Source organism: Tachypleus tridentatus, chromosome 5 (assembly GCF_004210375.1).
Source record: "Tachypleus tridentatus isolate NWPU-2018 chromosome 5, ASM421037v1, whole genome shotgun sequence".
Lineage (NCBI taxonomy): Eukaryota > Metazoa > Arthropoda > Merostomata > Xiphosura > Limulidae > Tachypleus > Tachypleus tridentatus.
In genome coordinates, this window is record NC_134829.1 from 12,304,446 (window position 1) to 12,329,284 (window position 24,839).

The 24,839-nt window shown below is 32.1% G+C and overlaps 2 protein-coding genes and 1 long non-coding RNA gene across 5 annotated transcripts; 2 read left to right on the forward strand and 1 right to left on the reverse strand.

Annotated features, from left to right (window-relative positions):
• The first annotated feature begins 363 nt into the window (after positions 1 to 363).
• On the forward strand, positions 364 to 16,488 carry LOC143250536 (uncharacterized). 2 transcript variants are annotated; one of them, XM_076501234.1, is made up of 6 exons: positions 364 to 544; positions 905 to 966; positions 3,750 to 3,851; positions 5,565 to 5,591; positions 11,529 to 11,596; positions 12,871 to 12,997. In XM_076501234.1, the coding sequence occupies exons 1-5, from the start codon at positions 457 to 459 to the stop codon at positions 11,586 to 11,588; spliced, it is 339 nt and encodes a 112-aa protein (XP_076357349.1). In that variant the 5' UTR covers positions 364 to 456; the 3' UTR covers positions 11,589 to 11,596; positions 12,871 to 12,997. The 2 variants fall into 2 exon arrangements, with proteins under 2 accessions (XP_076357349.1, XP_076357348.1); XM_076501233.1 differs by lacking the exon at positions 12,871 to 12,997 and adding an exon at positions 16,318 to 16,488 and having other exon boundaries at positions 372 to 544.
• LOC143250535 (uncharacterized) lies at positions 16,067 to 24,839 on the reverse strand. Of its 2 annotated transcripts, XM_076501232.1 has the most exons (6): positions 24,672 to 24,839; positions 21,924 to 21,985; positions 19,794 to 19,898; positions 19,457 to 19,483; positions 18,494 to 18,567; positions 16,067 to 16,454 (listed from the first exon to the last, which is right to left on the reverse strand). In XM_076501232.1, the coding sequence occupies exons 1-5, from the start codon at positions 24,751 to 24,753 to the stop codon at positions 18,514 to 18,516; spliced, it is 330 nt and encodes a 109-aa protein (XP_076357347.1). In that variant the 5' UTR covers positions 24,754 to 24,839; the 3' UTR covers positions 16,067 to 16,454; positions 18,494 to 18,513. The 2 variants fall into 2 exon arrangements, with proteins under 2 accessions (XP_076357347.1, XP_076357346.1); XM_076501231.1 differs by lacking the exon at positions 18,494 to 18,567.
• On the forward strand, positions 21,213 to 24,781 carry LOC143250537 (uncharacterized). The gene is made up of 2 exons (XR_013028229.1): positions 21,213 to 21,626; positions 22,681 to 24,781. It is a non-coding gene; the product is annotated as an uncharacterized LOC143250537 (long non-coding RNA).

Genomic DNA, 24,839 nt, shown 5'->3' on the forward strand with positions numbered 1-24,839 from the left:
TTATCATAGAAAAATACAGCCAAGAAAATTCTTGTATCTGAGAAGAAGATGTAGTAATAACATGCATGTTCACTCTTTGTGACTCAAAAAATAAGTTCTAAATTCTTAAGAAATTTTAAAATTCCTAGACAAGTTTCGAAGAATTGGCATAAGATGTGCAGTACAATAAGGGATAATTAAAATCACGTGTTTTAAAATCCGGTTTCCACAAGGGAGTGTAGTTTTAAGAGCATTGTAAAGAAATTACAAATCTGACAAAAAATTCTAATCTAACTTGAACCATGTTCTGACTGCAGAAAATCGGCCACCTGCCACAGCTGCTCTGGCTTTTAGATGTAAGATAACGTGTGAGAGCGAGTAATAAGAGCAGATGGTAACTGGCGTGTGTTAGTTGACTAAATATCTTATAAAAGCGAACCCAGGAGATAACTGTCCAAATATCTTCACCAAACCATCATGTCGGTAATGAAGACCTTCTTGACTGTCGCCGTTCTTTCAGTTTGCCTGATCCTTGTGATGACTGATGAACTGCCTGAATTCTGTTGTAAGTCATCCATCCTAACAATCACTTTTCATTAATACACATAAATATAAAACCTAAATTTCAAAACATATAGAATAAAATATATATATATTTAATTTTCCTATTATAGGACACAACGTTTGTTGAAATGGATGGGTATAACTTTATAATAACAATAATAGTCAACGTCAGTAGCAGTTATAAGTATGTTTATCGTACTGGTTTCCGAAATTTAGCTTTTGAGCTTTTTAATTATTTGCATGTAATTCGACGTACACAAAATACAATTATACCAAAAGTTAATGTTTTATGACCACTTCTGTGAGTATTATTTGAAGTTAATATATTCTTACAAAATTTAATTATTTATTTATTTTACAGATCTACGCGACAATGAACTAAAACAATTTGTTGTGTGCGTGCGAGAGAGATTTCCTAAAGAGGTGAATATTGCAGAAAATAAGATTTGAAACTTGTAGTTACATTTAACATTATTTAAAGTGAATCAAAATAAGAAATTAAAAAGTATTATCGTGAAGAATACGTTTTTTATCAAATTTAATATCACACATCTTTACTACTGGTCCAAACCTGCTGTTTGTTAAAGAAGGTTTAACGTCCTAGTTTTTAAGGTAACATTAACCCTTGAAGAGCGTCCTCGATATTTCAAAATAAAATTTTCAAATTTAGTAAATCAAAAGTGTAAACTCTTTTCTACGTAAATAATTCAGTTTTCTTTTCAATGAACTAAAACAATTTGTTGTGTGCGTGCGAGAGAGATTTCCTAAAGAGGTGAATATTGCAGAAAATAAGATTTGAAACTTGTAGTTACATTTAACATTATTTAAAGTGAATCAAAATAAGAAATTAAAAGTATTATCGTGAAGAATACGTTTTTATCAAATTTAATATCACACATCTTTACTACTGGTCCAAACCTGCTGTTTGTTAAAGAAGGTTTAACGTCCTAGTTTTTAAGGTAACATTAACCCTTGAAGAGCGTCCTCGATATTTCAAAAATAAAAATTTTCAAATTTAGTAAATCAAAAGTGTAAACTCTTTTCTACGTAAATAATTCAGTTTTCTTTTCAAATAATGAATCTTTTCTGTTTCATGATCCGCGTTCAAATAGAAAATATTTTGAATGTAGTTTTAACGCAGCTTTCAGAAATATAAATTAAAACTTGAGTAACGAAAGGAAATATATTTTATATATTTTATTTTGCTAGTTTAGGTCAACTTATGTAAGGTTAGATCAAATAAGATTAACTATTAATTAATTACGTTTATTTAAATAAAAAATAATTTAATTAAAAATTTCTTTTGAAAAATGGAAATGTTTTCCAAATTTTTTCTCATCAAAAGTCAATCCTCCAAAGTTAAATTTATATCTCTAAAATTTCCAACAAATTAAAAGTAATTGGAATACGGTTAAGACACGTAAAAAGTGACTGTGTGAACCATTCGTAACATGATTGACTCGTATCTCTGCGAGATCATTTGATATCATAGGCATTAAAATGATGACCTCTTCAATCAAATACTTAAGAACACTTCTTAATTTTAACATTAAATTTGTCACTTTGTAAATAGATACTTTTTATTGTCTGGATGTTTTGTAATTCATTTAAATACCTTGGTATATGTGTAATGATAGAAGTACTTCTTTTGTTTCGGAACCAAAATAAAAAAAAAATATTATCTTCGTTTCTCCAATTTATATTTCTGAAATCAGCATTAAAACTAAATTCAAGATTTTTTCTATTTGAAACATAAAAGATGAAAAATATTTACTGATTAACTTGACCCAAGTAATTAAAAATTAGTTTCTTTCTGTTTCCACGTCACCTTTAAAGTCAATCTTAGAATGAATTTTAGCACAAAATTTAAAATTTAAAAATCTTTACCAACTCTCTGATTATCAATAGCAAAGGCATTAATTAAAATTAATTGCCCAAAACTTGTTATCAGTGCAAAAAAGTTGCAAAGATTTTAATTCAATCAGTGTGAATGTTCGCAAAGAGCACGAGCACTCATTTTCACATGTTTATTTCATTCCTACGTAAAGTTACGGTGTTAAAACAGATTACATTATCTATTTCTTATCTTTGCCACATTAATTATGCACAGGACGTATACTTGAAAGCATACCTTCATAAATTGCAACATCATTCTTTTGTTTTGTGTTTTCTCATAATTCAAATTTTCCCAATTTTAATGGTCAGTGCTGCCTTAAATAGTGTATGTGTTTTTCTTATAGCAGATCCACATTGAGTTATCTGGTATGTTCACTGAGGAGAAACGACTCTGTGATTCTAATATTTTTAAATTTACAACTTATCGACGACCCATTTGTGACTGATATATCAGGAACACACTAATGTAAACTTATTCCATGAAGTTGATATTCCAGTTCCTAATTATTATTATTTTTACAAGTAATCATATTATGATAGTTGTGACGTGGTTTACAAAATGGTGGTAATAAAAGGTATATATTAAATAACATTCATAAGCATTGCAGTGAATTAATAAAACCCTAACTCCTATTCTTCAAAGCTCCCTACTTATCAAGTACAACGCTTTTATGAATGAAAAAATGACCACTTTTGTTATAATTTAACACATATCAAATTTGCCACAAATTCTGAAAGTCATCAAATCTTTGATTGCAGTGCCACCAAACGTCTCTTCAGATAAATGCATACATAATCCCACATTTAATACGTACAATAATTTAAACTCTTTACTGGGGAGTTGGGTTTTAAACTTCTTTAAGATAATGTTGGATGTGATTATTAATATTAATATTCGATCAGAAGAAACGTCTTACTTAGAATGAAAGTGAAAATTAACTCACTCTAATATCTTACAAATCATATCGTCTTTCCACCTTTAATTCCTTACTGTTTTAAATGAATGATATGTTATGAACAACTTTAACAATAATCATTTTGGAAAATGTCATCTCGATATCAAAGGAAAAATATTTTATTCTTCCCTCTTTGTGCGGTCTGTTCGTCTGTTTGTGTAGTTTTGGATCATACATTCCTGAATTGTTTGTGCATAATAAATGGTGGCAAAGATATGAGCTTCAGCATAATAATTTGCTTTTAATTCTGAAATTGTAAATTCCTCTTCCATTTGATGTAAGGTTTAGTTTATGTACCTTAATGTTTATTGAGAGTTGGTTTCTCATAGAGTAAGTGCTGACATCTATTGGCAGGCTGTTGCTCTGTGGGATATTTGTCGAGACCGTATCTTACCAGGACAAGATGATTCTGCAGCTGTAAAAATTGTTTGTACTCCAGACAAGATAGGACGAGAGGTAAGACGTCTTTTAATCTCTATCTCGTCTGAATGTAGGACTTTATTATGAAACAATTACTCTTTCAAAATGTTATTCCTGTTACTTCCAGGTCATTAAAGAAATATTGTATTGTTATTTTAATTCTAATTTATACACTGACTATTAGTCACGCTTCATGCTATATTAGGAACATTATTTTGGTTCTATCATCACAGAAACTTCATAAATAAACAGAAAAGTTTTAATTATATCATCACAGATATTTCACAAGTAATATGAAAGATTTCTTAGTTTTATCAACATTAAATTTCAGACAGAAAGAAATAACAATGTTGTCTCAGTTTTATCATCAAAGACATTTCATACTTAAAGATGAACGTTCTCATACCTCTATCATCAAACACACTTGATACTTAAATATGAACATTGTTATATCTCAATCACCAAAGGCACTTCGTACAAAATAGGAGAGTTGTATAATTTCTTTCATTACACACACTTCACGCTGAAGTAAGAGAGCTGTGTAATTTCTGTCATCACAGATACGTCACACTAAAATAGGAAAGCTTATTAGTTCTACTATCAAAGGCACTTCATACTGAAGTAGGAAAGTTGTCTAATTATATCATTAGAGAGAATTTGTAATGAAATAGGGAAGTTTCAATGGTATGTCATTAAACATACTGAAATTGGACGCTAACATAGTTTTAATCAATATCATAAGTTATACGCCACCAATTTAAGTTTGAAGGATAACATAAAAAATATAATTTATTTATTACCAAACGGATATAGTGCAAGTTTCAAAACTAATATGAATTCAATACAGTGATGAAAAAAAGTTGTTTTTAGATTCGCTAATTATTGGGACGTTTGTGAAGTATCACCCAAATAGTGTATCGTGGTTGAGATAAAACAGCGTTTAAAAGCTATTTGAAATGCGGAATGAGTCAAAGTTTTCAAAAAATTGAATGTTTAGTACTTGTCATTCATTATAGTATTGAATAAACGATTTTATTATCTGAAGTCTTTATTGTAAAGATTATTTTGCATCGTTAGCTTTATATATCAACTTACAACTTTCTTAAAACTAATAAACTTTCCAAACCATGTAATATACGTTTAGGTTTACAGCAGAAAGTATCATTGTCAGCGAGGATACCCAACTGACTATACAATTCGTCCTAATCTTCATAACAATGAATTTAAGAAATGTATATTTTATTAGACATGCGCTTTACAGGGTTGATTTATGATTATGATCTGAGTAGATCACTTACGTTGCTCGAAAGTTAATATCGATTGATTCTTAGTAGTAAGGTTTTATATTTAAATATTTTAACGTTAGAGCTAATGTGCATTATTATATGTATTTAAACACAGTAAAATTAACTCTATGATATAACTGATAGCGTTATCTATAAGGTTCCTTGATAAACAGCATATACACATGTATGATAAGTTTTTCTAAATGTTTGCCTTTTTTATTTGAGCAGTTTGCAAGTGTTTCGGATCAATTATTGTAATGTCGCCTTTCTTCTTTTCTTTTCTAAAAATTTACAAGGTGTGTAGATTTAATAATTGCAATGTGTACTATTTTTCTTTTATTTCTTTATAGTTTGTAAGGTACTTCAAATCAATGAGTGTATTTTTGTCAATCTACTCTTTTTTTCACTTTGTAAGCGCTTCTATCCAATGATTGTAATATTTGCCTTTCTTTTTTACTTACAGTTTGCAACATGTTTCGACCCAATGATTGTAAGTAATAATGTTTGTCATTACAATATGACAATATCATAAGTAATCCCACTTTGACAACATTCATTACTTAATTTTCATAACTAGTACTACCAATCAAATTTATTTTTCAAAATTCAATAGTATTATATTTTATGTTTTATGGCTTTGTGTCTGCTATATGACTTAATCGTTGATTAATGTAATTGATTATTGATTGATTTAGCATTTGGAATTAAGCACAAAGCTTCACATTGGGCTATCTGTGCTCTGTTCGCCAAGGGGATCGAAACCTGGTTTCTAGCAGTGTGAGTCCGTAGACATACTGTTGTGCACTGGGGAGTGAATTCATGTAACATACATACATAGACGTGTCTGCTCATCTACATGTCCGTCGTGATGTGTTACACTTGGCCAATCATACAAGCCTGCGATAGTTTTTTATTGTCTTGATATTTGTACAATAATTCCTGTAGGCTGAATCTTTAAATGATATACATTTTTTTACATCGCGTCATACGCACCTTTTCGTAAGTGAATCATCTTCATTGAAATTAGGTCACAGTTTGTTATACTTAAAATGTTGACAACCACTGGCTGTAGATTTCTTTGTATCAATCACGACGCGAGAGTCTTCTCGATTGCTCTACAACCCACGAGAAGCACAATGCTAACATATAAACAGTTAACAGACCGCATTACATGTCATTTCTACATAGTATTTGCACTTTGATATTATTATTTTTGCAATTATTTATTCGTCGCTACGGCAGCAAGATGTTATGTAAATTATTTAAACATATTCTGTTATGCTTGTAGTAACGAAACTTGTTACATTTGTGTCATGAAACAGAGACAAAACATTAAACAATCTGTCAAAAAAAACGTATTACATGTATTTTGGAACAAAACTTAGAAACCAAGGCAAATTACGAGCTCCCACAAAGTACCATTTGTGCTGAAGAGTTGAGACAATGGACTAAATGTAAGACAAAGTCTTTAGCTTTTCGAATTTAATGGTCTGACGTGAATATATAAACCACAGAGATGACTGCTGTTTCCTGGCTCATGTAACATGCAAGGTTACAACATTCAAAATAATAAGGAAATATTTTATCTGAACGTTCAAGTTGCTATAAGATCTGTTGCTCATGGACCTGATGTACCTGTACCTACTCCCCAGAAACTCTTGTTATAACTTCATCTGATTCTGAATCTGATGTAAATAGAAATAAAGATAACAATTGTTTTCAACGGAAGAGTCTGATGAACTATAACTTTTCACACAAAGTGGACTTAACGATTTGATGAGAGATTTGAGCATTCCAAAGAACTTTTCGGAAATTCTGAGCTCCAGCCTTTTGACTAAGAACGTACTTTCTCCAGGGACATCATTTTACTGTACAAAAATCGTGAGAAAGAGCTTATATCATACTTTTCGCAAGAAGGTTTACTGGTTTATTGCAACAATATTGGTAAATTAATACCAATGCTAGGAGTTGCTTTTTATGAACCAAGTGAGTGGTGATTGCTCATTAATTTCTCGAAAAGAAGTCTAAAAGGTATTTTCCTTTACAATGATAACATATATATATGCATCTGTTCCTATTGCTCATTCGGCTCACTTGAAGGAAACTACGAAAATCACGAACTCTTCTTAACGAGGTCAAGTACAAAGAATATGGTTGGCTGATACTTTGTGGAGACTTAAAAGTCCTTTGTATATTGTTATGTCATTAATCTGGTTATACAAACTTTCAATTGTTTTGTTTGAATGGGGCAGAAGAGCATGAAATCAACACTGGATATAGAAAAAATGGCCATATAGATTCAGCCTAGTAACATGATCGAAAAACATTGAACGTAAAAAGTTTACTTGGCACAAAGTACGTCCTACTACTTTCACTTCACATAAAACTGATCCTGATGAAGCGGTTTGTTTAGGGCTTGTTAAAGATGGCAACTGTTTCAATTATCCATTTGGGTGATTCCAAGCTCTTTCAGAAGCGAAACTTAAAAAAGTTTCTAAGCTTCTAACTAGAAAATTGACTTTGGATGAACAATTCGAAAGTAAATTAGTAAAGTTGAAAAACAAGTGTTGATTGTCTCTAAAGATGTTACTGACACGTTTTTAAGAAATAAATTGAACTCAAATTACGAAAATTTTCTCAATAGCATGCTTCTATAAATTCAAAGAGTTGGGTTGTAATATCAGTTTGAAAGTTCGTTTTTTACACTCAGATATTGACTATTTCTCTGAAAATTTGTAATTAAGCACAAAGGTACAGAATGAACTAACTGTTCTGTGCCTACTAGAGGTATCAAAACCCGAATTTTAGCGTTGTAAGTTTATAGACATATCACTGTGCCGTGGGGGAGGGCGTTAGCGAAGAACAATGGAAAAGGTTTCATTGGAATGTCTGAAGAATAGAGGGGTGGTATCAGGGAAGCTGGAACATAAAAATGATGTATGGTTGCTGCTGGCCATTGGAACATGTTCCAGACGTAATGCATAAAAGAAAGACCACAACACACAGTTTTGAGACTAAAAAGACGTAGATTACAGAATAAAAGATCAGAATGAATGAGGATGCATATTCGTTTGGCATCAGTGTTCTTCTCTTTTCTTCAGTATGATTGTATTTTTATTAACACACATAATAATGAAAATCTTCATTGTGGTAAACGAAATAATAATTTAATTGAATAATTTTTATTCTTCCCGATTCCTAAAATTCTTTACGTGATAGCAAAAAATGAATATTATTTTCAAAATATGCGTCGCTTAATTATGAAAACTCTGTTATTAAAACCAAAACGACTTTAATAGAGTTAAAATTCGTAGGCCTGTGTCATCTATGTGTAACTATGGAACGTTATACCTGTCTACAAGCAAGTACTTATAAAATATATTACCCCTGCCTACACATACATGTAAAAATGCTTGAGTGAGAAAAACAAAAGCCAAAATTCTACTGTAGCTCCGTCATTAGGGGATATCTTATATACAGCAAAGCAAGCAAAACAGCTTAGGATTACTCACGTTCTATCGTTTTAGTCATTTGCTGTAAGACTGAGTTAGCAATAAATTCATTGAACATATTTTGTTCATTGATGATTCATAGGTGAATTACGACCCAAAATATACATAACTGCACATGGACAAATTGACACTATGGAAGCAATGCCAAGTTGAGTTATTTTGCTGAGTTTGAGCTAAATTAAAATTGTGACTTACTTTTTTGCTCAAGAATTTTTGGATGAATTTCATATTATTTTGTGTGTGTTATTTGTAACTTGAAGTACGTGTAATCGTCATTGTTTAACTAGATATTTAAATAAAAGCAATAAGCTCTTAGAGGGAAAGAGCTCATGATTTTACTGATCTTGCAAAGATTATCAACTTGATTACATGAAGATTAGAAAGTCAGAACTTCTGAGAAAGAGCTAGAATCAATAGCAACACAGGATGAGGCTGTTATTATGAAAGTAACGGCATAAAATGAACTCTCGAAACGAGAGTAATCGAATGAAGATAAGAAGAATATTAAGTGCTCGGTCATCACTGATTACAGGAAAATATTTATCTACAACTAACAAAATAGTAACATAAATGCTTCAGCTAGATTGAATTTATTGTTTCATTCTGCTAGCGCTAAACTTAACGCATACTGTAAATTTTCTAAAGATAAAATAAAATAACTAGTCGTTCTCGTTGCAAGCGCTTCGTCCAGAATTCACAACCGCACTGGTATGCTTACTTTTCAAAGTTGTTTCTCTTAGCGGCGAGTGATGGTTACTTTAAAGTCTTTACATTTTTAACAATCAAACTTTATAAACGTGTGTCATTGAACTTTCTTCATCACATTCATACCACTAAGAAAAAGAATAATTGAATCTATTTCTTTCTTATCACTGGACAAAGACTAGGTGTCCTAAAAAATGTTGAAACTTTCTGAAAAGCTTCATTTCCTTGTAGAGTAAAACACTAAGTAAAGTTGATGAATTAACTTTTGTAGACACTTTCTAGAGGTTCATAATGTTTAGGGTAGAACACAACATTTGTCATCTTTTATGCTAAAAAATAAAAAATAGTAATAATAACGTACATGGTATGGATAATGAGTTAACTATATGAGCAAAATAGGCTATAGTAGTTTGTTGTTGTTATTTTACTATTTTATTTCAGTTATAAAACTACAGTTTTACATTATAAACTTGTATACGTATTCATGTACGTGTAATGATAAGTTACATCTGTCTAGTTATACAACAGCCAAGATAGGCTATATTGATATTACTGTACACTTGCATGAAGTAATTATTGTATCATAGTATCGAACAAACACGAATGAGTTGTTATTCTAGTCTGTTTTGAGTGTTTGTTAGTCAAAACACACATACACATCTGTGTTAAATATAAGGGTGTGCCCACAGTATTATCTTTTTTCGAAACAAATAACCGCTTTTTTCTTACAGATTTTTTGTATTTAATATAGACCCATGTCTCATCACTTGCCAGAAATTATAATGCATTAAATTGTTCGACTGTCCAGAAACGGTATGAAGCAAACTGACTCTGCCAGAAAAGCAGAGTATTCTGAGTGTAATGTATCCAGAATTCTGAAACGTCGTCACGCTACAGAAAATATTGTTCTAAACAATTCTACAATCAGACGCCGATTAATTACATCCCGAGATGACTATGTTTTGATTAAGTTAACACATAAAGGGCGAAATAAGTCTTGCAACACTTTACGAAAGTAATGACATGAACACATTCATTCAAGGGTATCCAAAAGAAGAGTGAATATGAGACTCGAGAAACAAAATTATTTTGCAAGAAGGGAAATCTACAAACTGATATTAGCTAGAATTCACCACCATTACTGTGTTACTTGAGCAAGATAACATGCCAACTTGCAATCAGGACATTAGCGACTTGTCATCTTTTTAGTTGAGTTCTGTTTTCGACATGTTAAAAGTAATGGTAGGATTCATGTTCGTCGTTTACCTGGAGAACAGATAATGAAAGACTACAATATGCTAGAGAAAGCTTTAGAAGTAACTTTTTGTTCCAGGGTGGTATTTCTTACAGAATTATCTCGACCAAAACGACGTTACAAAGTTGTCATGGCCAGCAAAATCTCAAGATTGTAATCCCATCTGAAAATTGTTGGGTTGAACCGAACCGGAAAAATACTAACCACGACACCAAACCAGTTACTGTAGCTTGTTAGAGCGTCTTTAGTGACAAGTTGGGATGAAAAGACAGTGGATAATATAAGTAATCTCAAAGACAGTATGCTATATCGCCTTGCATGGCTTACTAGATCACAAAAGGAATAACAAAAGACTGAATGTTTAACGTGAACTGGTAAAGAGTTAGAGGCGCTATGTATAATAATTGGTTTGACATTATATTTTGTCACTAGGTGTGCTTTGAGAAAGTTTTGTTGTGAAAAATAAAAAAGCTTAATTACACATTTTTCTACACATTTCTGTTAAAATTGTTAGCCGTTATAATAAATTGTTTATGATGTCCATAGGGCATGTCTCATTGTACATGTTTCATATAACATGTATATCTCAGTTTGATAACACTAAGTTTATTTGTATTTCATCTTAATAATAATGATATCATTTGCTACAAAATATTCGAACATTTTGGACAATACTGTACGTATGTACGCGTTGAAGTGAACATAATGATACAATAAACGTTTTTACACATATGGAATAATGGTAAAAAATTACGTTAAATGATTTATGTTTTTAGAACATAGGAAATCAAAAATACACATATTTACTTAAAAAATATAGTTTTAAACTTCCACCAAAGTCATATCAGTTAGACTGTTAAAATAAAGAGTTCTTTACAATAGTAGTCTGGGTTTTTTTCTGATTATTTTCAATTAAAATTAGCACAAAAAATACATTCAAAATTATTATTTTTAAGAGCTCCAGAAAGAAAGACTCGGTAAGATCGCCTATGAATGTGTTTCTGAAATCAAGTAAAAAGAAAGGTGAGCAAACCGTAATAACCACATCAGTGAAATGTTAGTTTAACGTTTTTTAATAACCACATCAGTGAAATGTTAGTTTAACGTTTTTTAATAACCACATCAGTGAAATGTTAGTTTAACGTTTTTTAATAACCATATCAGTGAAATGTTACTTTAACGTTTTTTAATAACCACATCAGTGAAATGTTAGTTTAACGTTTTTAATAACCACATCAGTGAAATGTTAGTTTAACGTTTTTTAATAACTACATCAGTGAAATGTTAGTTTAACGTTTTAATAACCACATCAGTGAAATGTTAGTTTAACGTTTTTAATAACCACATCAGTGAAATGTTAGTTTAACGTTTTAATAACCACATCAGTGAAATGTTAGTTTAACGTTTTAATAACCACATCAGTGAAATGTTAGTTTAACGTTTTTAATAACCACATCAGTGAAATGTTAGTTTAACGTTTTTAATAATCACATCAGTGAAATGTTAGTTTAACGTTTTTAATAACCACATCAGTGAAATGTTAGTTTAACGTTTTTTAATAACCACATCAGTGAAATGTTAGTTTAACGTTCTTAATAACCACATCAGTGAAATGTTAGTTTAACGTTTTTTAATAACCACATCAGTGAAATGTTAGTTTAATGTTTTTAATAACCACATCAGTGAAATGTTAGTTTAACGTTTTTTAATAACCACATCAGTGAAATGTTAGTTTAACGTTTTTAATAATCACATCAGTGAAATGTTAGTTTAATGTTTTAATAACCACATCAGTGAAATGTTAGTTTAACGTTTTTAATAACCACATCAGTGAAATGTTAGTTTAACGTTTTTAATAACCACATCAGTGAAATGTTAGTTTAACGTTTTTTAATAACCACATCAGTGACATGTTAGTTTAACGTTTTTAATAACCACATAAGTGAAATGTTAGTTTAACGTTTTTAATAACCACATCAGTGAAATGTTAGTTTAACGTTTTTAATAACCACATCAAGATTGTTAGTTTAACGTTTTTGGTTACTTTTCTTTTAATTAGGTTGTTATGATTATCGGTATATAATGTATACTACAATAATTAGAGTCATATAGATAACGTTGACAATAACATCCTCTTCTCTGGTCTTTCTAGAGAAAATAAAGAAATATTGGAAATATATTTTAATTTAGTTGAGATAAGTTAATATATAGTTATTCAAAGCTTTAAAAACAACAACAGTTATCATGCACATCCTAGACTTGTTTCAATCGATACATCTTACTTTTGTTTGTTTTAGGAAAACTTTTGAAGAGATTTTCGTTCACGAGTTTTAGTTTTTATTACAAACTTGCAGAGTTATATTTTAGGGAGGAATTGTTTTGTGATCATCCAAACATGTTAACAGTTAAATGATTTGCCTTGAATACACTTTGTCTGAGTCTCACTTCCTTGTAACTGAATATTTTTTATCCAACATCTTCTGATGCAGTGGGCATTAGAATAGTTATACCGAAATTATCACATCGTTGTCATAACCCATCATTCTAATATCACCACTGTTGCAGCTATGAATATATGGAAATCACAACCTGTCTGCATCAAATGGTTAAAAGCCTTGGGAGAATAACAAACACATTTTGAAATACTAGAATAAGTAACTAGATACAAATGAAGTTAAAACCTGACAAATGTTTCAACTTCACTCATCTTATTTTTCTTTGGCTGCTAAATACTGTACATAAGTATTTGTGAATATGTAAAGTGATGGAAATGGAACGAGCTGTTGGGTTAGTTTAGCTTCCCGAAAAGGAGGACGAAGGTTGCTTTGAGGGATAACCTGTTTTAGCCACTCACCTCACAATACAGTAACGTATTGTCTGTCAATTAGTAAACTCTAATATAACATCATATAAGGGGCGGTTAACGTTGCATTTTGTATTGTCATGACGTCAACAAATCGTGCACATGCCATGAATCACGAGAAGAACTATACACACTGATAAAATATTATTGTAAAAGCAAGAAACAAAACGTTTTCGGGGAGACTGCGTAATTGCGTCTAGTTATACTAGTATTTGTATTCGAAATCATAACTTACGAAATATGCACAAGATATGTTATTGTACTTGGCTAATATTTTTTTTATTTGTTTTCTGTCTCCGATGTAATTTTGCTTAACTGTTAAAGGCTGTTTAATTAGCTGTTAACATTTTGATATATTAAATTACTGTGGTTGTTAATGGTTCTTTTAGTACTTCCTAGCAATCATATATTGGGTTAGTGTAGTTCTTATTGGTTGTTTAGTTATCTCTTAACGCTTTGATATATGTGACAACTTTGGTTTTTAATAGCTGTTTATGTCTCTTAATCCTTTGATATATTGGAACACTTTGATTGTTGCTGGTTCTTTGAGTGTTTTTCAACTCTTTTTGATTGTTATTAGATGCAACATTAGCCACTGGTTGAAGTTTATTTGGTTCAATAATTTAGATCCATTATTTTTCACATGTTTAACTTGATCTGGTTCACTTCAAGATTTTGAAGTGTTGTCATTGAATGTTTAATAACCTTAACCTGAGAGGTTGGATAAAGACCATTAAAGCCAATATATTTTCGTACGTTATGAGGTACGTTATGGCAGGTGTTAAAGTTTCTGATGTTCTTTTTCTGTTTATTAAGATGTTTTAGAACAATAACTTTTAATTAAATTACTTTCATCTGTCAGTTTGATGTGTTTCTTTACGAATTTCAATATATTGCAATTTACATTATTGTATTAACACATAACAAAATACGGTTGTAGGTAGTCCACTATACAAACATATTGCACATATGCAATAATCTTTGGAAATAGGTTGACTACACATTACTTTACTAACCATTAGTTATAGAAAAGTTACCGACTTATTGTTTCAAAGAGCATTTGCTAGTTCCTTATACTGTTTTCAATCACATCAACTCTATACATCCCAACATCAACTTCACATGTGAACAGGAAGAAAGCAATCAATTATCATCTCTTAACCTCAAAATTACAAGAACCGATACACATTTTTAAACAGAAATCCATCGAAATATCACCCATACTGGACTATACATTCCTTGGGGCTCAGCACATGAAAGAAAACAAATATTCAACATTCTAAGAAACCAAATAAACACAGCCATAAAACTATGCTCACCAGATAAAATTAACGACAAATTAGACAAAATAAAACAATACTTCATCAACATCAATAAGTTTCCTCCACAAACCGTAGAAAGCATTATACGCACACACCTAGACAAAAAGCCAAATCAACTAACAAAAGTAAATATATCCCACGATTTAAAAAATCACGAAACCATATACTGTAGCATGCCATATATTCCCGACATCAGCAGACAAATAACCAACATTTGGGTAAAACTAGCAACAAAATGTGACATTCCAGTTAATACCAAATTTACTCAAAACCAGGCACAAAACTAAGGTCTATGCTATGTAAAACTACGCTGACAAACACAGCACTAACATTATTTATAAAATACAATGTGATAACTTCCACGAATTATATGTTTGTAGAAACAAGTAAAAATGAAAACCAGATTCAAAGAACACAAAAGTCACCTTCACACGTTTTCGAACACTGCAAATCAAATAAACACAGCATAACCATAGAAAACACTCAAATACTAAATAAAGAAACAAACGCAAAATGAAAGAAGCCGTACTTATGCAACAACTCAAGCACAACATAAGCCAATACAAAGGAATACCTTTATACCTATATTAATAAATATATCCAACATTTTAGCACGTCCTCTACATTCCTACATTCAATTACACAACCGCTTTCAAACATGTGGTCAGCTACCGATCAGTAACCCTAACTTTCTTTGTGAATCTGACGATGACAGAAGAAGGTCCAAACGTTGTTCGCTCCTCTATTAGTTCCTTCTCTACCCATACCAGCCATTTTTAAACATATAACCAAGACAAATTGTTCTTAGATTCACTTACTTGCAACAGTGTACAAAGTTTAGTATTTTGAGTCGAAACAAGAACTGGTCATGGACCAATGTTTCGTGGGCTGGACTGTGAATTCAAGAATCTCTAGTTTGCTCTCCGTTGCTGCAAATCGTGTACTGCACATGTGTACGCTATGAAGGTGATAATCAAATCTCATTCTTACGTCAGACAAGGTTAGTACAACATTTAGCGATTGGTGCAGTCAACTAGATATCTTCACTTTATAAGCAAATGGCTCTTATGTAGCTTTCTTCGAATAACAGAAACAAACAAGAAAATGTAGGAACAAGTGTTAAAATGCTTTTAGCTATTAGTTTTAGGTTTAACAGTATTAACTTTATTTTTGTCACTAGGTATCCTTCCAGTTTGCGTACTTACAATGCTAGAAACAGGGTTTCGATACATGTGGTGACCAGAACACAGATAGACCATAGAGTAGCTTTGTGTTTAATTTCAAGCAAACAAACAACTTTACCAAGTATTTAATCTCTCTTTATACTGTATATTTATTACCACATATACTCCACCACAGTTGCTACACAAACACACTAAAACCATTACATTTAATTCTACGAGAATAAAGGGTCTCTTCATTGTTATCCGATATTTATATCACATCAAACATTTTAAAATAAATACTATGCTTTGTAAAGTAAATGCGGTAATTTTCCAGTATTATGAATAATTAGTTTCATAATATTTTATTTTCAAACAACATTGAATGTTTTGCAGGATAACAAAACTAATATTCCTGTGATTTGAAAAGTCGTTTACAAGTTTTAAAAGAAGAATACACTAAAGAATGAGTTATTGCTATTAGACCAGTGAACTCGATGTTCCATTGTAATCCAGGGTTCAACTTGTTCTATCTGGAAAAGAATAAAACAGAATGTTATTGCTTAATCACTTCGAAATAATGTGTGTTTTTTTGTAACATGGTTTATTACTGTGATAACCATTAGCTAGATTACCCGTCTCTAGCTGGATAAAAGTTTGGTAAATAAGTGATTAATGAAAGGCTATCTTAGGACATAAAAAGATGCTTCCCTTATATGTAAATACAAAATGTGAAACCACAAATTTGCATATATCTCTGCACGAATTCAACGAGCCTTCGTGACATATTTGATGTTGATCAACAATGGGCGGAGTAGTGGTACAAAACGCACGTAAAAACTGCAAACTGAAAATTTATATCTACCTTTGCACGGATCTAATGAACTACCATACCAGTTGTAGAGAAGAACCACCCACACCCTGTGACGTAGTTACATGGACAGACAGTACTTCTAGATATATATGGATTACAACTGTATATGGGATCAGTCTCTGAGAGATTGTTTTTAATGGAACGTGAACAATTCCTTAAAACAGGCAATGCTGAACGTCGGACATTTTAAATAACTCGAGTTTATTAGCCTATGAAACTTCAAGAAAGACTGTTAAAAATTTGAGATCTTAAAGGAATTCTCGTGGATTTATACTGAGAAACAATTTTTTAATCGTCTTTCATATGCGCCACACAATGATATTGTAATCATAAAACAAATATTTAAATAACGGAGGAAAAAATTGGTACTCATCTGAGACCCAAGTTCATTCGTCCAAACATTTAACAATAATATTTGCCACTCTAACTGAGTTTACATATCAAAGAAGGTTTAAAAGATGCAAAATAATGTTCTACATTTTCGGGAAAACAAGTAATTTGTTTTTATAGAAATATTAATAATATAACAAATTTAACATGTTTAACGTAATGTAGGCCTTCAAAAGACATTTCATGTGAAAAGTGTAGTTTACAGTTCATCTTCTGATATGTATATTGAAAAATATATGACCTGTAAAAGAATTTCATAGAACATCTCAATGTTGCTATCATGTTATGTTTAAAGTTAAGTATTACGAGTATCTAGTTGGAATACCCGTCTTCTGGACGAAAGTTATATAAATTCATGAGTAATGAAAAGCTATCATAGGATGTTGTTGTTTTGAAGTAAGCACAAAGCTACACAATGGCTATCTGTGCTCCGCCCACCACGGGTATTGAAACCCGGTTTTAGCGTTGTAAGTTTGCAGACATACCGCTGAACCACTGGGGGCAAGCTATCTTAGGAGATCAAAAGTAGTTTCCTTTACATGTAATTGTATAAACGCCCATACAAACTGCGAGTCACAAAATGTGCACTCGAAATTCTGCACGTACATTTGCATGGATTCAATAAACCTTCTTGTAAAGTTTGGTGAAGATCCATCAACAGGGAGCGAAGTAATGTTAATAAACGCGAAAATACTGGAACTTTGTATGTATTTTTCCACGCAAGAATTGAACCTCCATATCAAATTTGGTGAAAATCCATCTATAAGGGGAAAAATAGTTGTAAAACACGCTTATAAAAATCTCAAAACGCATGGACCTAGTAAACCACTATACCACTTTTGTTGAAGATCCACACCCTGCACAGTAGTTACATGGACAAACAACAGAAGTACTGTTATATTTATACAGATATAACGTAGTTACGTAGCAGGATCCTGAGCAATCGGAATATACTTGTGGTATTTCTCTAATTCATAATATTTAAGTATGGTTAAATTTCTGTTATGAATATACTAACGGTCCGGCATGGCCAAGCGTGTTAAGGCGTGCGGCTCGTAATCTGAGGGTCGCGGGTTCGTATCCCCGTTGCGCCAAACATGCTCGCCCTCCCAGCCGTGGGGTGTTATAACATGACCGTCAATCCCATTATTCGTTGGTAAAAGAGTAGCCCAAGAGTTGGCGATGGGTGGTGATGACTAGGTGCCTTCCCTCTAGTCTTACACTGCTAAATTAGGGACGGCTAACACAAATAGCCCTCGAGTAACTTTGTGCGAAATTCAAAAAACAAACAAACAACAATATACTAACCTGTCACAGTTAGATTTCTTCTAGGCTTTTTTCACGCAGTTTACCATTGCCTGCAATAAGCCGCTTGTATCTTTCTGTTTTAAAATTATAAGAGTAAAAAATACAACTTCAGATGTACAGTTGATTCTGTTTGTTCTCAAACTCATTACAAACTAAAAATATTTCAATAGCAGTTAAATTCCTGTCTTATTTATCAAACTATGAAAATAATCTGTTTTTACTATATCTGTATTTATAAGAATGTTTCTTTTTGTAGTTAGTGTGGTTTTCGGAGAGTCTTCAACTTATAATTTGTTTTAAATCTTAATTATTGAATATATTAATTGTCGATATAAAAAAACAAAAAGACTTGCCAGAGTTGATAAATAGGGACAGTATTAAATTAAACACAACTGTAAAGTCATACCTTCGTAGTCTAAGAATTTTACACAAATTTATGTCAAGAACCAGTGTTTTTCTCTGATTTAGAGATATAAAATTTGTTTTTCAAAACTCATTCAATTGTACTTTCTATATACTACGTAATATCTTGCATAAATTTGAGTTAGTCACCGACGATATAAACAAAAATATTTCCTATCAGGTATTAATTACAAATTAATATTAGATAGAAAAAAGAACAACACTTGCTCTTAGGACATATACTAAAGAAAACTTGGAAAACTGCTGTCCCCAATTTTCTGAAATACATAAAGTATATTCACCATACATATGTTATGTAAGATTCAGAACCTTTAGGGAAGCAACGTTGTTGCATTTTGCTAGATATCCTTTAAGTATTTGTTGAAGGAAATGAAAGCATAACAACGTGAAAAACTGTTTGAATGATTAAATTCCCTTTAAATGTTCATAGAAGTCTCGTTTGGTTATACTGGCTTATAGTTTTCAGATTCACCATTCAATTTTTGTCTTTATCACAATAAAAATACTTAATACATTATTATAAAACCGTTCAACACTTACCACTTTCGGTCGCAGACAGAGAGCCATCTAACGTGAACAATGAAAAACATGGATGTAACATTAAATAAAAATAGTCTTACTAAATATATACTACAAATTTTTTGTGAGATATCGAAACAGTTTATTAGCTATTAAAGTTTCAACATTGATAAATAAAATTTCGACACCAAAAGTAGTGAAATTTTACTCTGAGATTTTATAAACGAATTAGATTTATTTGTGTCAAAGTAAGAAAAAACATACAAAAACTAGCAATATCTGTTTGAGATCTCTATATGAAAAACTTTTTTTTCTAAATAGTGGATAAGTCATTCAATACTGTAAGTATTGTTCATACCTGCATTTTAACAGTTTCATCCGCCGAACAGGTTGCAAGCAATAACGTGACGTCATCAGCACCGGGCATAGTGCTTTTAGCACATGAGTCCCATGCGCTAATGTACTGGCAATAAATATTTTATAAAAATCAGTTAATATTCACATCTGCCTTAGATTTTACGAGCTAATGGTAGAAATCATTGTAATAAAACCTTTTTTAGCCATAATAGAGATTAATCGTCTCGTCGTCACAAGTGGGTGTGAAACTTTGATAACTCATGAGAGCAGATAATCCCAATAAGTATAACACGGCCCGGCACGGCCAGGTGGATTAAGGCGTGCGACTCGTAATCTGAGGGTCGCGGGTTCGCATCCCCGTCGTGCCAAACATGCTTGCCCTTTTAGCCGTGAGGGCGTTATAATGTTACGTTCAATCCCACTGTTCGTTGGTAAAAGAGTAACCCAAGAGTTGGCGGTCGGTGGTGATGACTAGGTGTCTTCCCTCTAGTCTTACGCTGCTAAATTAGGCTAGCGCAGATAATCTTCGAGTAACTTTACACGAAATTCAAAAACAAACAAAGAAACAAAAAACAAGTATAACACGACATCTACTAAACAGTGAAGTGATATCAAAAGAAAATTTAAAAAGACAGACTATATTATGAGATGAAATTTTGGTTTCAAATGTTTTCCTCGCTTGGTAAATAAGTTGCTGCTGTACAGAATAACGTTTGACATCATTTACTGTATTCGAGAGATTTTGTTTGAATAAAAATATTACAGTATACCCTCACCTGTTCGCGGTTCCTCATTCGCGGCCCCGCATATTCGCAGGTTAGGCTCTTAACCCTATCGCATCGTATGCCGGTATACCAGGCTAGCGTCATAAAAACGAATGCTCGGTAAACCGGATTTTTGTAGGTCATAGAGACTAAAAGCGCTTTTTCGAGGGTATGTCTGTATTTACTCTCTCAAGCAGTTTTATCGATTGACGTCTTTATCGAACAATTATTACTGAATTGTACTGTACTGTATTATTATTACCTGAACTGTGCGTACTGTATTTATCTGTCTAAGTTTGCCTTTAAATTTGTTCCACTTTCTGTCAATTCTAATACATGTGTTATACGCATAGAAAATGACTTTACGGTACAGTAATACAGTATGGGTAACTATACTATGCGGTGTTACTGTCCTCCTGTACTTACGTTTCTTTTTGATTAAAATATTGTTGCAGTACAAAATTAAAATGTGTTTACATTATCATTACTACATTAGTGAAATACATGACTGCATGCAATATTACTACATTATTACTGTATTAATGAGTAAGAGTGTCTTTAGAAAGTGTCTGGGAAGCATTTAGTACCGTATATAATCTCATACATAGAAGTTTTAAAACTGCATCCAATATTCGCGGTTTTCGCTATTCGCGGGAAGTAAGAACGTAACCCCCGCGAATAGCGAGGGAATACTGTATTTCAATGTTTTATTTTAATAAAAGAGATATCTGTACAGAAGGAGTAAGTGTATTGATGATCTACACCTTAATTTTATTGTTTTTAACTATTTGTTTGTTTTGAATTTCACCCAATGCTACTCGAGGGCTATCTGTGCTAGCCATCCCTAATTTAGCAGTGTAAGACCAGAAGGAAGACAGCTAGTCATCACCACCCACCACCAACTCTTGGGCTACTCTTTTACCAACCAATAACGGGATTGATGGTCACATTATAACGCCCCACGGCTGAGAGGGTGAGCATGTTTGGTGCGACCGGGATTCGAATCCGCGACCCTCGGATTACGAGTCGAACGCCTCAATACGCTTGGCCCAGACGGACCCCATGTGAAAGTAAATGAAACTAGATAAATTTAAAGTATTATATTTTATAAGTTTTACACGTGATCATTATAAAAAAAAAGGTTTCTATTCATAATTTAACAATAAAGTGATTAAAAGAAACAAGAGTTTGACCATCAGATTATAAAATTTACATACTTTCTTTTGTCATTACCAAATATTTTTTGTGAATTAATATATAATAAGTAAGTAAATTTGCTGGTTAATACAACTTTTCAATCCATGGTGTTTTATGTTGGGTTTTTCATAGGTTATTTTGCATTTACTAATGAAATTTTCTTGACTTACGAAGCCAGATGCTGTTTGTCTTACACATGCTGAAAATGTTTCCAACTGGTCCGATTTCAGGGCTGTAAATAATTACATAAAATAATGACTAACATCATTAATGTTATGAGAAATGAATTACAGAAAGATTAGGGAGAAAAATTCTAGATTTGTAGAAACTAAATAGCTTAATATCACAGGTTTGCAAGTTTAAACTGTAAAACAGTTCTCTTGCTTTTAACAACGGACACTCCATAATTCAGCTGCACAGATTTCAAAAAAATTTAATTTTGTTCATCACATCGGGAAGAAGAAAATTCTTATTTACATCAATTACTATTTCATTTACCAATTTGTACATTTGTTATTTTTATGTTTGGGTCATTGTTGCCATAACGACGAATAAATAATACTGGAAAGAAGTAAATAACGTCAGAATGCACAAGCAAACAAATACTGTCCACTAATGTCACTTAGTTCACAGTCTGCTGCTCCTAGAACTAGTATTAATTTAGCATTAGTGTTACAATAAGCCAATGAACCTTCTTGCAAAAAGAATGACAGAAACTCTTTCTCACAATTTCTGTATAGTAAAGTGATGTGCTTGGAGAAATTACGTTCTTAGTCCAAAGTCTGGACTTCAACATTTCTGAAGAATTATTTGGAAGGTTCAAATCTCTCACCAATTCATTAAGTTCAACTTGTGTAAAAAATTGTGTTTCACCAGACGTTTCCATTGAAAATAATTCCAATCATGATTTTTTTACATCACATTCAGAATCAGATGAAGCTCTATCAAGAATTTCTGGTGGAGTAGGTACAGGTACATTAGGTCTATAAGCAACAGATCTTATGGCAGATTGAAAGTTTGGATAAGAATTTCCCTCTTTATTTTGAGTGTTGCAGCCTTACACGTTATATGAGCAAAACACATCAGTCATCGCTGTGGTTTCTCACGTCAGACCATTGGAATTCCAGAAGTCAAATAATTCTTCTTATCTTTAGTTTATTGCCTCAACTTTTCGGTACAAATGGTGCAAACTTTGAGCGGGACCCATGATTTGCTTTGGTTCCAAAGTTTTATTCCAAAATACGTATAATACATTTTTTGACAAATCCTGTAATGTTTTTTCCTTTGTTTTGTTACAACAGATTTACCATAAATATAAAAAATTATATATGGGGAACTCACACAATTACGACCAATAAATAATTGGAAAAAAAATAATAATATCAAAGTGCACGCCCAAACAAATACTGTCTCGAAATGACACGTCATGCAGCCTGTCAATTGTTTATATACAAGAGTTGTGTTTCTCTTGACTCTCACATTATACACGATTGATCTAGAGAAATCTACAACAGTGGTTGTAAACATTTTACGCATAACAAAATGTAAACCGATTTCAATGCAAATGATGCATTTATGTAGACGTATACATGACGTTTTGTGAAAGATATATACTTGACTAGTCTATGTTTGTTTAAGTTAAATCTCTGTTTAGAAATGTACATAAGTTATATTGTTAAATCTATACTGCAAAATTTCCACCATTTCACTAAAGTCGTGAGATGTTCTCGTGTGTAAGTTGAAGTATTAAGAAAACATATTGATGGTAGTGATTGATTTTAGTTCATTGTTTATCAAGTCTAAGTTTGAGTTTGCTTTGTTTTATCACAGGCAATATGCTTTGTATCACTGCGAGGACCAAAGTAGTTATCACAGGCAATATGCTTTGTATCACTGCGAGGACCAAAGTAGTTATCACAGGCAATATGCTTTGTATCACTGCGGGGACCAAAGTAGTTTATCACAGGCAATATGCTTTGTATCACTGCGGGGACCAAAGTAGGAATATTATCATTATAATATTTCAAGCTAAACCATCGGATAATTAAACGTGGATGAAGTGTGTTAATATCTTTTTTTCTATAAGAATCAACTCTATCAGTAAGTTTCAGAATTAAAGCTACGCTTGAACTGATAAATTAGAGGGAAGGTATTTGGTAAATAACACTAGCCACAAGCTCTTTCACTACTATTTATTTACCACTCTTATAGAGCTCTCACGTATTTTGTAGGAAAATAAGTTTACAATCAGAAATCCTCAGTTTTGCTGTTCAAAAACACTATCCATTTAGGCAAACTAGTCTTACTAATTAAGACTCTTTATGAATGTTATGTTTTCAGGAGGTTTGTTTGGGAATTTTGCACAAAGCTACTCGAGGGCTATCTGTGCTAGCCGTCCCTAATTTAGCAGTGTAAGACTAGAGGGAAGGCAGCTAGTCATCACCACCCACCGCCAACTCTTGGGCTACTCTTTTACCAACGAATAGTGGGATTGACCGTCACATTATACACCCCCACGGCTGGGAGGGCGAGCATGTTTAGCGCGACGCGGGCGCGAACCCGCGACCCTCGGATTACGAGTCGCACGCCTTACGCGCTAGGCCATGCCGGGTCTTTTCAGGAGGTAACAACTAATTAAAAAAAACACAGTAAACTTGAATTTGCAAATAAAAAATGTATGGTATTTCGTTAATAAAGATGATATGCAATAATTCTTGAAGTTAAAAACTAGTTCTATTATAAATGTATCTAAGAATGAATGAAGGTGATTAATTATTAACTTATTGAATTTGCAATAGAAGATACTCAGACATTAAAACCAAGTAGTCGTTAACTCGTTTCATTCGGTACAATATTCCAATTCATGAAAACAATATGAAACAAGTCGAGTAATAATTAAATGCACTAAATAAACTTACAGCAGTATACAGGAACATCTTGAGTCCGTACAAAAATACAGACGCAGATAAAAACACCAATACCCAAGCAAGGTCTCATCATGAATTTGTTTAAGGTCTATTAAACAGCTGTAGAGTTTATCACAGTCGACCACTTTTGTTAAAATGTTTCATCATATATAAATCACG